General features: G+C 64.8%; 1 protein-coding gene across 2 annotated transcripts in view; it reads right to left on the bottom strand.

The window, feature by feature from the left end:
• The window catches only part of PHF21B (PHD finger protein 21B), a 52,812-nt gene extending 40,688 nt beyond the window's left edge, over positions 1–12,124 (bottom strand). The window contains exons 1-2 of one of the 2 annotated variants that reach the window (XM_062201920.1): positions 12,071–12,124; positions 11,292–11,357 (exon numbers count right to left, since the gene is read on the bottom strand). In XM_062201920.1, the coding sequence (XP_062057904.1) occupies positions 11,292–11,357; positions 12,071–12,124 (120 nt within the window). Of the gene's footprint in view, positions 1–11,291; positions 11,358–11,465; positions 11,484–12,070 lie in introns of those variants that run through there. The other variant, XM_062201921.1, reaches the window with a different exon arrangement.
• Between the last annotated feature and the right edge of the window lie 1,677 nt (positions 12,125–13,801).

Below are 13,801 nucleotides of genomic sequence, written 5' to 3'. Positions count from 1 at the left end.
ACTTAGCTCAACGCGAGACGAGCACCCACGGGAGTCTGTGCCCCACGGGAGTCTGGGTCTCACGTCAGGACTGCAGGATTGCCTCCCCACGCTGCCCACTGCCACCCCACACTGCCCACTGCCTCCCCACGCTGCCCGCTGCCACCCCACACTGCCCACTGCCTCCCCACGCTGCCCACTGCCACCCCACACTGCCCACTGCCTCCCCACACTGCCCTCTGCCACCCCACGCTGCCCACTGCCTCCCCACGCTGCCCGCTGCCACCCCACGCTGCCCACTGCCTCCCCACGCTGCCCACTGCCTCCCCACGCTGCCCACTGCTGCCCCACGCTGCCCACTGCCTCCCCACACTGCCCACTGCCACCCCACACTGCCCACTGCCGAAGCAAAACTCCAGTGAGCAAATTGCACTGCGGAACGTATGCCCGTGTGGCAGCTGGAGGGAGACAAGGCCACTGGGCTGATCTGAGCGCTGGACACGGCCCCACGCCCGGCCAGGTCCTCAGTTTCCCACATGTAAGACCGGGGGCACAGCCGAGGTGCCTCCGAAGCCCACTGAATCCCAGGTCCCCCAGGTCCGGGGCCCGCTCGCGATCCTGGACACCCAAGGCAGCCCAGGGGCCTCCGTGCCGGTCGAAAGCCGCACAGGTACGCTTCCTCCAGAGCTCTCCGACAACTTCCGGAGACGCGTGCTGTGGAAAACCAGGCGCGCGGCGCGCCAATCTTTTGCACCAAAATAAACTGACTTTTCCTCCCGTTTCCCACAGACTTCTTGGAACGCACCTGTTCTTTTCCACAGCAGTGACCCTCTGAGGCCCAGCCAGCCTTCTGGTTCTCGTGTTGCCGTTACCGGAGTAAGAACACCGGGACCAGCTCCCTCTACACTGCTCGGGCAGGCCGGGAACCAGGCCAAGTGTGCGGCACACACTTCCTGGTCCTTCAGGACGGGACAACTGTGCCGGAGGCAGCACCGTCGCCACTTTGAGACCAGGATCCCCTCCTCAGGCTGAGGGTCTGACTCAGCCCAAGCCCCCCACAGGGGTGGGCGCTGTGGCACAGCGGGCTGAGCCTGCACCTGAGACCCGGCTCCCACACAGGAGCACGGAGATGGAGTCCCCCCTTTGCCTTCCCCGGCCTCCTGCTAACGCACCCTGGGGTGCAGTGGATCCCTGCCACCCACAGAGGCCTGGATGGAGTTCCAGGCTCCTCCTGGCTTTGGCTGTTGCAGGTCTCTGAGGGGTGGACCAGCTGATGGTGGCTCTCCCTCTCTGCCTTTTCCTCTCTCTCTCTGTCACTCTGCCTTTCAAAAAAGAATAAAAAGACTAAACAATCTTTTGCTAAAATTACACATGCAAGGGGTGGCACTGTGGCACTGTGGGTAAAGCCACCACCTGTGACGCCTGCATCCCATGTGGGCACCAGTTCGAGTCCTGGCTGCTCCACATCCAATCCAGCTCTCTGCTATGGCCTGGGAAAGCAGAAGATGGCTCAAGTCCTTGGGCCCCTGCACCCACGTGAGAGACCCGGATAAAGCTCCTGGCTCCTGGCTTTGGCCTGGCACAGCCTCGGCCGTTGAGGCCATTTGAGGAGTGAACCTGCAGGTAGAAGATTCTCTGTGTGTGTGTCCCTCCCTCTTTCTCTGTAACTGCCTTTCAAATAAATAAATCTCAACATTACACACACATTAACCACAATCCCCACAGACACAGCCCTCTCTCCTGGGTTTAAGAACAGCGCCGGCGTGGAGTGTCGGAGCCGGCCGGGGTGGCCAGGGGGGCCGGGGTGGCCGCCACGGCAGAACGAAGCTGCATCAGCGGTTCCTCCCCAGCTGGAGCAACCACAACTCCAGGACGACGGTGAGGGCACGTCCTTGTTCCGTCAGAGCACTGGCCACCTGGAAGTGAGGAGGCCCCGGCACCAACGCACCAAATAACACTGGTAATAACACGAGAGCCCAGGGCAGCCAGACGGGGCTCCGGCTCGGGCCACACAGACGCAAACCCAGGGGAGGAGCCAACGGAGGCAGCGTCTCCACCAAGCCCAGGCTGAAAACTGGGGTCCGTCTGAGCCCACGGCGGTGGCTCGGCTCCCCTCCTGCCCTTGGCCTGCCGTGTGCCCCCATCCCTCTGCCCCACGGGCAGGCGCCTCCCAGAAGGGAGACTCCTGAGACCCAGGCCCCAGGCGGCTGTACAACTTTTCACCAGACAGCTAAACCCCCGCTGTGCCGCCCGCCCGCACGGCTCCCGGCCGCCACCCCCACAGCTCTCTGCTCTACTGTCACCCGGATGACGCCCTGGAGTTCCGGCACACACACACACATCTACACACATACACACCCACACATATAGCACACACATAGACACACACGCACACACACATACACACACAGCACACACACATCCACATACACACATAGACACACACACATCCACACACATAGCACACACATAGACACACACGCGCGCACACACATCCACACACACATCCACAGACACACACGCAGACACACACATCCACACACACATCCAAACACACACACGCAGACACACACATACACACACCTGCCCACACACACATACACAAACACACACACCTGCCCACACACACATACACACACCTGCCCACACACACACACCTGCCCAAACACACAGACACACACACACAGACACACAGACATGCACACACACATCCACACACACACCTGCCCACACACTCATCCACACACACCCACACACCTGCCCACACACACACACACCTGCCCACACACACAGACACACACAGAGAGACACACACACGCACATACACACATATACACACATCCACATCCCCCACACACACACACCTGCCCACACACACAGACACGCACACGCACATACACACATATACACACATCCACATCCACACATCCAAACACACACACACACACATCTGCCCCCCACACACACATACACATGTCAGGCAGGAAGTCAGAAATTAGCTAAGCTCACCCTGGAAGCAGCCCAGGATCCTACACCACAAAGTCCTGCTGTGCCTGGCACCTCTCCAGGTGGTCCCCGCCCCCACCCCAGGGAAAGCTCCCAGGAGAATCCTCTCTGCCCAGCACCACCGGGGGGTCCCAGCCTCACCACACAGGGCTATGGAGCCTTCACAGCAGCCCCCAAGCAGGCCCTAGGGGCAGCGCCTCTGCCAGGTGCCAGGTGGGCTCTCCCGTGGGACAGCACCAGTAGTGAAACCTGGGGAGGAATTTCACCTGATTCACACCCAGCAACCCCTGTGTCCTGGGGGGCGGGGGAGAGGATGGGGAAGAGGATGGGGGAGGGAGGGGGAGGAGGGGAGGGAGAGGAGGGGGGGAGGAGGGAGGGGGAGGAGGGGAGGGAGAGGAGGAGGGGAGGAGGGAGGGGGAGGAGAAGCGAGAACAGGGCCCAGGGCCTGGTAAACCCCCGCTCCGCTCTCTGCTCTCGGCTGAGCCGCCCGCCTGGCCCGCCGGGTGCATTCTCTGCACTTGACCATGCCGTCTTGCTCGCCCCAGTCTGAGTGGCCGGGCGCTCTCAGATTCTGTCCCGTCTGTTCTGACCCCACTAAACCTGTGTGCCCACCTCTCTGCACCACGTCTGAATCCTCTCCCGGGTGAACTCGAGAACCCACCCCACCCATCTCTGCTGACGATCACGAAGCCCACGCGGGACCTCACGGCTCCACTCAGCGGCCTGGGAGGGGCGGCCTCACTGCCAGCCTCGCCCAGCAAGGCCCCAGCAGAAGACGACATGGAAGTCCATGCGCTGAGGGCTCAACGCACAGCTCACTGAATCCTGTTACAGCCCCTTGAACAGCTGGGGGCGCTACCGAGCACGCCACACACCCTGCTGTCTTTCCCAAACCTCCAAGATGGCAAAACCCGCCCCAGACGGCAGACCCTGGGGGCATGGGGCAGGTGTAGGATCCACCTCCGTGGATGGAGCTGTGGAAACCAAAGTTAAGACTTCCGTGCAGGCTGGGGGGGGTGGGGGGTGTCCTCCAGAGCAAAGCCTTGGAAGCGGGACCAGCATTCTCTCCTCAGGGTCTCCTTGACCCCCCGAGAGTGACCAGAGTGTCCAACGGTGCCGCGCCCCGTCCAGACCTCCCCTGCAAGGGACAGGCCCTCAGCCCCGTGCGGGCCGCTTCACAGAGCAGGCTACACAGACCGCAGGTCGGCTCACACCCGCGAAACACACACAGGTAGCAGGCCCAGGATCAGGTTCCTAGAGAGACAAAAGCATTATAGAAAAACTCGCTACCCCAGGGCTAATCAGTGGAGCCAGCAATGGGGCGAATGGGATGACCAAAGTTATTATCAGCTGCACCAGGCTGGGCAACGGCAAAGTTAGCCGAACTCGGCCGTGCAGTCCCAACAGCAGGTGCGCGAAGAGGCAGAAGGCTGAGGGCTCAGACATTACGGGGCACACAGGTGCCCTCCTGGGGAACAGACAGCCCAGAAGGGGTGCCTTCCTGGGGAACAGAGAGCCCAGAAGGGGTGCCCTCCTGGGGAACAGACAGCCCAGAAGGGGGCAGCGAGGTCCCAGCAGCCCTCGCGTTCTAACTCAGACGCTCTCCCCTGTCCACACTCTGGCTTCATCGCAGTCACCCGCTGCAGCTCCCTCCACCGGCCCCCGTCACAGGTAGGCAGTGGGGCTCCAGGAGGCAGACCAGCTTGCCCAGTGTGCCAACTTGAGGGCCTCTGCTCCCCGGGCTACAGCCACCCTGCCGGACGGGAAGGCTGGAGACGAGGTGGAGATGGAAACAGAGGGTGCCCGAGGCAGGGGCAGGCACACTCTTGGCCATCCTCACCTGTCTGACCTGTCCAGAGACAGGACTCACCCACCCATCCCAACCCAAGGCACCGGCTTATCCTGACCATCGAACGAAAACACGCCCACCGAAGAGGAGAGAGCTGCACACAGCCGAGGGGACGAGCGTGCACACTTCTGCCCTGGCACAAGTCGCCTCCTTGGAGCACCCTGACACCTCCCACAGGAGCACCTGTCTCTCCTGCAGGCTGAGGTCCCTCTCATGTGAAACACTGTGGCCACATCTGCCTGCCCAGCTAGGGAAAATGCTCATGGCAGAGACCCGGCGAAGCAGGTGGGAGCAGCAACCCTTCCCGGGGGGAGGTCCCTCCACCCACAGTCTGGCACAAGGGAGCCCTGGCCCGTCTGTGGAATCCGCCCAAGCTGCTCCCGGGAGATGCCCACACGACCACGTCAGCTGCCCAAGGCAAGTTTAGGAGTGCTGTTTGGTGCATCCATGTGTACAGCGCAAAGGTGTCTACCCAGATTACACACGTGTGCGTGTACGGGACACGCCTGATGAACACGCCTCACAGTGGGCTCGGCGGCTCCTGCCCCCAGGACAGAGTAGGGCCAGCAGGGGGGGACCGAACTCTACCAAACTCCACGCCCTGATTCTCCTACAGCCCTGCTGCTCCTCCACAACCTCCAATCCACGCTGTGATTCTCCTACAGCCCTGCTGCTCCTCCACAAACTCCAATCCACGCCGTGATTCTCCTACAGCCCTGCTGCTCCTCCACAACCTCCAATCCACGCTGTGATTCTCCTACAGCCCTGCTGCTCCTCCACAAACTCCAATCCACGCCGTGATTCTCCTACAGCCCTGCTGCTCCTCCACAAACTCCAATCCACGCCGTGATTCTCCTACAGCCCTGCTGCTCCTCCACAAACTCCAATCCACGCCGTGATTCTCCCTACAGCCCTGCTGCTCCTCCACAAACTCCAATCCACGCCGTGATTCTCCTACAGCCCTGCTGCTCCTCCACAAACTCCAATCCACGCCGTGATTCTCCCTACAGCCCTGCTGCTCCTCCACAAACTCCAATCCACGCCGTGATTCTCCTACAGCCCTGCTGCTCCTCCACAAACTCCAATCCACGCCGTGATTCTCCCTACAGCCCTGCTGCTCCTCCACAAACTCCAATCCACGCCCTGATTCTCCCTACAGCCCTGCTGCTCCTCCACAACCTCCAATCCACGCCGTGATTCTCCCACAGCCCTGCTGCTCCTCCACAAACTCCAATCCACGCCCTGATTCTCCTACAGCCCTGCTGCTCCTCCACAAACTCCAATCCACGCCGTGATTCTCCCTACAGCCCTGCTGCTCCTCTACAACCTCCAATCCACGCCCTGATTCTCCTACAGCCCGTGCTGCTCCTCCACAAACTCCAATCCACGCCGTGATTCTCCCTACAGCCCGTGCTGCTCCTCCACAACCTCCAATCCACGCCCTGATTCTCCTACAGCCCGTGCTGCTCCTCCACAAACTCCAATCCACGCCGTGATTCTCCCTACAGCCCTGCTGCTCCTCCACAACCTCCAATCCACGCCGTGATTCTCCCTACAGCTCTGCTGCTCCTCCACAACCTCCAATCCACGCCCTGATTCTCCTACAGCCCGTGCTGCTCCTCCACAAACTCCAATCCACGCCGTGATTCTCCTACAGCCCTGCTGCTCCTCCACAGACTCCAATCCACGCCGTGATTCTCCTACAGCCCTGCTGCTCCTCCACAAACTCCAATCCACGCCCTGATTCTCCCTACAGCCCTGCTGCTCCTCCACAAACTCCAATCCACGCCCTGATTCTCCTACAGCCCTGCTGCTCCTCTACAAACTCCAATCCACGCCGTGATTCTCCTTCTCCTACAGCCCGTGCTGCTCCTCCACAAACTCCAATCCACGCCGTGATTCTCCTACAGCCCTGCTGCTCCTCCACAAACTCCAATCCACGCCGTGATTCTCCCTACAGCCCTGCTGCTCCTCCACAAACTCCAATCCACACCCTGATTCTCCTACAGCCCGTGCTGCTCCTCCACAAACTCCAATCCACGCCGTGATTCTCCTACAGCCCGTGCTGCTCCTCCACAACCTCCAATCCACGCCGTGATTCTCCCTACAGCCCTGCTGCTCCTCCACAAACTCCAATCCACGCCGTGATTCTCCTACAGCCCTGCTGCTCCTCCACAAACTCCAATCCACGCCGTGATTCTCCCTACAGCCCTGCTGCTCCTCCACAACCTCCAATCCACGCCGTGATTCTCCCTACAGCCCGTGCTGCTCCTCCACAAACTCCAATCCACGCCGTGATTCTCCCACAGCCCTGCTGCTCCTCCACAAACTCCAATCCACGCCGTGATTCTCCTACAGCCCTGCTGCTCCTCCACAAACTCCAATCCACGCCGTGATTCTCCCACAGCCCTGCTGCTCCTCCACAAACTCCAAACCACGCCGTGATTCTCCCTACAGCCCGTGCTGCTCCTCCACAAACTCCAAACCACGCCGTGATTCTCCCTACAGCCCTGCTGCTCCTCCACAAACTCCAATCCACGCCCTGATTCTCCCACAGCCCTGCTGCTCCTCCACAAACTCCAATCCACGCTGTGATTCTCCTACAGCCCTGCTGCTCCTCCACAACCTCCAATCCACGCCGTGATTCTCCTACAGCCCTGCTGCTCCTCCACAAACTCCAATCCACGCCCTGATTCTCCTACAGCCTGTGTTGCTCCTCCACAAACAGCTTTCTGGAAAGCAAGTCGGCACAGAAGTAGCAGGAGGTCAATGGCCGCCTTCGCCAGCCATCCGCTGCGGAACCGTAAACCTTCTCCCGACTTCAAGAACAAATCCCTCCTCTCCTTTTAGTCCGTAATCCTGGACAAGCTATGGGCTGATTTTCTAATGCATGCATTACCAGGCTCAGTACAGTAGTACTCAACGAAGTTACATTGTTTATCATTATAATCAACAAAATCAGTAGAAATAAAAATGTAGCTGGTAAATGTATCTAAAGATAAAGGTGTACAAATGGACAGACGCTTTCTTCTCAAACCAAGCGAACAGCGGCCAGTGCTATGGAATAGAAAGAAGGCTAAGCCTCCACCTGCAGTGCCAGCATCCCATGTGGGCACTGGTTCAAGTCCCGGCTGCTCCACTTCCAATCCAGCTCTCTGCTGTGGCCTGGGAAAGCAGTAGAAGACGGCCCAAGTGCTGGGTCTCCTGCACCTGCGTGGGAGGCCTGGAAGAAGCTCCTGGCTCCGGGCTTTAGATGGGCCCAACTTCAGCCATTGTGGCCATTTGGGGATTGAACCAGCGGATGGAAGACCTCTCTCTCTCTCTGTCCCTCTGTCTACCTCTCAGATAAATTTTAAAAATCTTAAAAAAAAAAAAAAAAAAAAAAAACTGAGACCCAGCAGTTAAGTTGGGTTGGAAGATGAACATCTCAGAGCACACAGAAATCCTCTCCCTGAGGAGGGGCATGGGAGGCACCCCTCCCCCCAGCCGCACCCGTGTTCCCGGAGCCAGGAGTCATGCTGGAGACGGGACCTGCGCCCAGGGAGCGCCAACCACGGTACACCTTTCAAGAAGATGGATTTTTATTGCTGCACCTGAGGACAGCCCCTGGGAAAGCGGAGTCCATCAGAGCGACAGATCGGGCCACGCACAAGGCCCCGGTTCACCTCTCCGGGGACTGAGTCCCGCCGGCGAGCTCCTCCAGCCTCTGTTAAAGCTGCACTTGCACAGGGTCTGGAGACGGCCACGCACCCGCCCGCACCGCCGGCACCGCTCCCGCTGCCTGCCCAGCGAGGAGGGGAGGAGACCCTCCCGTGTCTCAGGGGCCTGCCATGTCCTCCGCGGTGCCTGCTGCTTGACAGCTGAGATAAAAACTTGGCTCTAGTTCCCGGTGTGAAACCGCTGGAGCAGCTAACCCCGGTCAGCCCTCCCCGGAACCAGGGCCAGCAGTGAGCAGCAGCCTCCCCACACCGTCTCCACCAGGCCACGCTGGGCTCTGACCACACCCCACCACGACCCTGGGATCTTTTTTTAAGGAAAACACATGAGTTCTTTTCAAACACCAAGGTCCCGTGGAAGCTCATTTCCCGTTTACCCTCTAATCCCCAGGAAAACCCAGATGGGTCCAGAGAATTCACATGCATCGACTTGTGGCCAGCCAATTGCTCACCCTCCCGAGTCTTTGAATGGCCTTCCCACGCTTGTCCACAGCGAAGGCGTGAGTGGGCACCTGGTGGCTGCTGTCCACTCTCCCAGTCCTGGATCACCCGTGTCACCACCTAGTTCAGCACCCACTTGTGCACTGTTCATGAAAACTTCACCTGGGCGTCTGACACCCCCAGCCAGGGCAGCACGCGCACACAGACACCCGCCACCTGCCGGGAAATCCCCCCTTCAACCCAAGCTAGAGTTAAGAAGCCGAGTCTCACATACCTGCCTCCTCACCCGCACTCCCCCATTCTGGCTCCAGCTAGCTAGGCCCCCCGCCTGCGCAACAGAGCCTCTGAAAGAGGTCCAGTGTCAGCCCGGCCAGGCTGCCCACCGGCGCCCCAGCCCCGAGGCGCCTGGCCCCCAGGGCGAGATCTGGAACTCGGGAGAGGCTAGGCGGCCTGATTAGCATGCGGAGCCACGGCCCGGCCCTCCCCTCCCCCTTCTCACAAAATACCACAAAGGGAGCCGCAGCAGGCACAGGCTAGCTGTCCGCAGACACGAGTTCCCACGGCCCGGCCGGAAGCCCCGGCTGCTCCCGCGCGCCGTCCGCAGACGTTAACCGCAGGAGCAAGGTCTCCAAGGCCAGAGAATAAAAGTTTTCGCCTTTCTTTCTTTCTTTTTTAAACACACACAAAAAGATGGAGACCCTGGGCGAGCATCCTGGCCCGCGTCGAAATTCCAAGGCGAAGCGCTCCGGCCCCAGAGCCGCGCACCGCGACCTCGCACCGCGTTCCCTCGGCGCGCGCCGCAGTCCCCAGCGCAGCGAACAGCAGCCGGAGTCCCGCTGCGCCGCGCCACGCCACGCCGGCCCCTAGGAGCCGCTCCCGCGGCGAGCTCCGGCCACGCAAGCCACGCAAACACACACTGCTGGGGCCGGCGCGGCGACTCCGGCCCTTCCTACAACAGCTCGGGGCTCAGCCGCCGCCAAGGGGCGCAAAGAAGACCCCCGGCGGCCGCAGCCGAGCGCCGAGCCCCCGACTCGACGCCGAGCGCACAGCAAACAGCTTTGTGCTCCCAGAGGAGGGGCTCCCCACCCCTCCTCTCCCCTCCCCCTCCAAAAATGGCATCTGAGCCATCAAAATGGAAATGCCGGGCCGGCCCCGCGCGCGCCGCCCCCCTCCGCCGGGAATGGAAGCGTCCAGGCCCGGGCGGGGGCGGGCGGCGGGGAGGGGGCAATCCGCCCGGCCGGCCCGGGCCGAGCCAGGTCCCGCACTGCCAGCTTCTCCGGCGCCCCCCGCCCCATGCCCAACTTTAAAGACTCCCAGGACGCGGTCCCGGCGCGCTCCGCCCGCCCACCCCCGGCCTCGCCTCCCCGCTCCCTGCCCCGCCGGGATCCAAGTTTGGCTCCCGCGGCCGCCGCATTCCGGAGGAAGCGCGATCGATGGCCGGGGAGCGGGCGGCAGCGGGGGTGGGGGCGGGGGGCGGCGGGGCAGGGGGGCGGGGCGTCGCGCCCCCAGCCCCGCCTGCGCCGCAGTGCTGAGCGCGGATTGGCCGAGCCGCTCAAAGTTCTCGGCTGGGGCCGCGCGGGGCGGGGCGCGCAGGGGAAGGGGGCGGGGGGCGCGCGGGGCGGGGGCGAGGGGGCGCGCGCCGGCCGAGCTGCGCGGCGGCGTCTGTTCGTGGTGCTGAAAGCCGGGCGCCGAGCTGCGCGCAGCCAAGTCACAATGGACAACTTTTTGCCCCCGAGGGGGCCGGCGACCGCGCCACGCCACGCCGCGGGCAGCCGCCCGGGCGCCCCGTGCCCGAGAGGCGCCTGGAGACCCGGGCGGGGGCAGAACCGGGGGTCCCGGGGGCGCCTTTCTTTTGTTCCCCGGAGCTGGCGTCAGGTTCCAAGAATCCAAAGTGCAGCCGGCGAAGTGCAGTGAGGGGGCTGCGAGCCCGGGGAGCGGGCCACGGCACCCCAGGAGCCGCTTCCACGGAGTTGCGCGCCCGGGCCCGCCTGGCGCCCCCCGCGCCCTCCGGGCGGCGAGGCGGAGGCGATGGGGCCGGGAGGAGCCTGCACGTCCCCCAAAACACGGCCACCTCTCAAAATGGACGCCGGCGGCTCGCCTTCCCTCCCCCGCCCCGGCCAGAGCCCACCCGGCGCCTCCAAGGACCAGCTCCCCGGCGAGGGCGCTGTAACTTTGGGGCACGGAGAAGCCCCCGCGGGACCCGAGCGCGCGGAGCCCGCGCCCGCACTTCCCCGGGGGCGCCGCCAAAGTGCCCGGGGCCCTCCCTGCCCCCACGCCCGGCGGGGGCCCCCCGCGCTTACTTGCTTGTCGCCGAGCGCCGCGACCCGCGGCTGCCTCTCCTGGAGCTGCTTCCTGAGGTCGCCGTTCTGCGGGGACACGAAGCAGCGGGCTCAGGCCGGCGCCCGGGTGCGGCGCGCGCCCCAAGTTTCCCGGGCGCGTCCCGCACGCGCGGCGGCGGCGGCGGGGCCGCTTACCTGTGGCTGCCGCCGCATCGGGGCAGCTCGCGGGCGGGGCGGGGGCCCAGGCCACCCGGCGGCGCGCCCCGAGCCGCGCAAGTTTGCAGGCCGGGGTGCGCGTGCGAGGGAGTGCGGGCGTGCGTGTGTGCCGGGGGAGGGGGGAGGAACAAAGAGCCAAGTAAACACGGCGAGTCCGTGTGGAGCAAAGCTCATAAATATTCAAGTCGCGTCCTAATCTCCCCGACACACACGCGCGCACGCCGCGGTGCCGCCGCCGCCGCTCGCCGGAGCAGCGATCGCCAAAACTATTTTGGCAAACAGTGCGGGGCGGCACGGGGGCGTGCGGGGCCTGTCCACGCAGCCCCCGGCTCAGGGGCGGGCTCACGGAGGGGCCTCCTCCCGGCACCGCTGGACGTGGGACCCTGCGTGGCTCGCGGAGAGAAACTGCCCGGGGCTCGCGTCCCCCGCGCCCTCGACCCACGGGAGGAGGGCAGGGGCCGGAGGCGGGGGCTCGCCGCAGGTGCGCACGTCCCTCCGCCCCACGGCGGGCTCAGAGGGGGCCCCCCGCCTGCGCCCCCCACCCCCTGCACCACGCGCCCCGGCCGGGGTCCCCGGCCAGCTACCTGGCGGCGCGCGAGTTCCACGGCGAGCGCCTCGGGCCGGCTCTGCAGCTCCATCCCGGCAACTTGGGCACCACTTTGCGCTGACTTTGGCGCCGACTCCCGGGAAGTTGTGCGGGCCGGGCGGGGGTGCGCCCGGCCTCCGGGGGGCAAAGGGGGGGAAGGCGCGGGACACGAGCCCCCTCCCCCGCGGCCGAAAGGGACGGGGGGCTGGCGAGGGGGAAGAAAGGCGGCCGAGCGCCGAGCCCGCGGCCGCCCCAACTCCTCAGGCGGCCCGGCAAGTTGCGCCGGGTCCCCGGGCTGCCGGCGCGGCCCGGCGCATGGCCCCCGCCCCCGGTGCGGGGAGCCCCGCGCAACCCCGCGCGCGCCCGCTCCTCGCCGCCGCCGCCCGCCGGCAGGGACTATATTTCCTCCGGCGCGCGCCTGGATCTCCCTGGGCCTCGGCGAAGTTGTGCCGCGGCACGATGCTAATTCGGCAGTGCCCGGATGGAGCGGGCCGGGGCGGCGGGGGGCGGTGCGGGGCCCCGCCCCCGCGCCTGCGCACAGCCGCGGCCCGGCGCCGGGAGCGGAGAACAAAGTGGCGGCGGACAGGGGCACACGCTCCCGGGCAGGGGGCGCCGAGGGGCTCGGGCTGGGGGCGGGCGGCCAGGGGCGGAGGGCGCTCACTCGCCGGCTGACCGGCCAGGGGCTGGGGCTGGGGGCCGGTGGCCAGGGGCGCTCTCTGGGGATCGGTGGCCAGGGGCACAGGCTGGGGACCGGCAGCCAGGGGCTCAGGCTGGGGACCGGCGGCCAGGGGCGCACTCTGGGAGCCGGCGGCCAGGGGCGCACTCTGGGGGCGGGCGACTAGGGGCGCATCCTGGGGACCGGCGGCCAGGGGCTCAGGCTGGGGACTGGCGGACAGGGGCTCGGGCTGGGGGCCGGCGGCCAGGGGCTCGGGCTGGGGGCCGGCGGACAGGGACTCGGGCTGGGGGCCGGCGGACAGGGGCGCTCTCTGGGAGCCGGCGGCCAGGGGCGCATCCTGGGACCGGCGGCCTGGCGGGCGCGGAGGGCGCACACTCTCCGGCTGGCCGGAGTGGGTGTCCACGACGTCCCTAGCCTCTTCCCTGCCCGGGAAGACCGAGCGCCCCGTGCCCTGCGCGGCGCGCGCAGCCCAGCTCCGAGGCGCTCGGAACTCTGCGATGCGAGGGAAGATGCCGGTGTACCCCGCTGCTCCCCAGGGCGCGCTCTGCCCCCTCGTGCGTTCCTGCCCCTCCGCGCGCGCTGGGACCTGGAGTCGAGTGCGCCCTGTCCCCAGGCCCGCGCCGCTTCAGCTGAGGACACTGACCGCTTGCCTCTCCCTTTAATGACTTTTTGTTTGGTTTTTACGCTCGCACTTGAACTCTCAACAGATGTCACCGGAGTTGCTAACAGTTGTTAAAAATTGTCAGCACGCACGGTCGATGGCGACGTCAGACCGCGGTAACTACAGCTGCGGGCTCCCATTCCGGAACTGCGGGCAGGCGGATGTCCCCCCGCCGGATTCTTGGGTCAGCGTGGGAACGCTGTGGGCGCTGTCCGCAGCCCCCTGCGTTCCGGAGGTGCTGGGGCGAAAGGGTGCGATGCGGGGGCCGGCTGTTAACTGGTAAAGCCGCCGCCTGCGGTGCCAGCATCCCATGTGGGCACTGGTTCAAGTCCCGGCTGCTCCACTTCTGATCCAGCTCTCTGCTATGGCCTGGGAAAGCAGTGGAAGACGGC

The sequence above is a fragment of the Lepus europaeus genome, chromosome 10 (assembly GCF_033115175.1).
Source record: "Lepus europaeus isolate LE1 chromosome 10, mLepTim1.pri, whole genome shotgun sequence".
NCBI lineage: Eukaryota > Metazoa > Chordata > Mammalia > Lagomorpha > Leporidae > Lepus > Lepus europaeus.
Note: the sequence above shows the minus strand (reverse complement) of the source record. Positions and strands in the feature narration are given on the sequence as shown.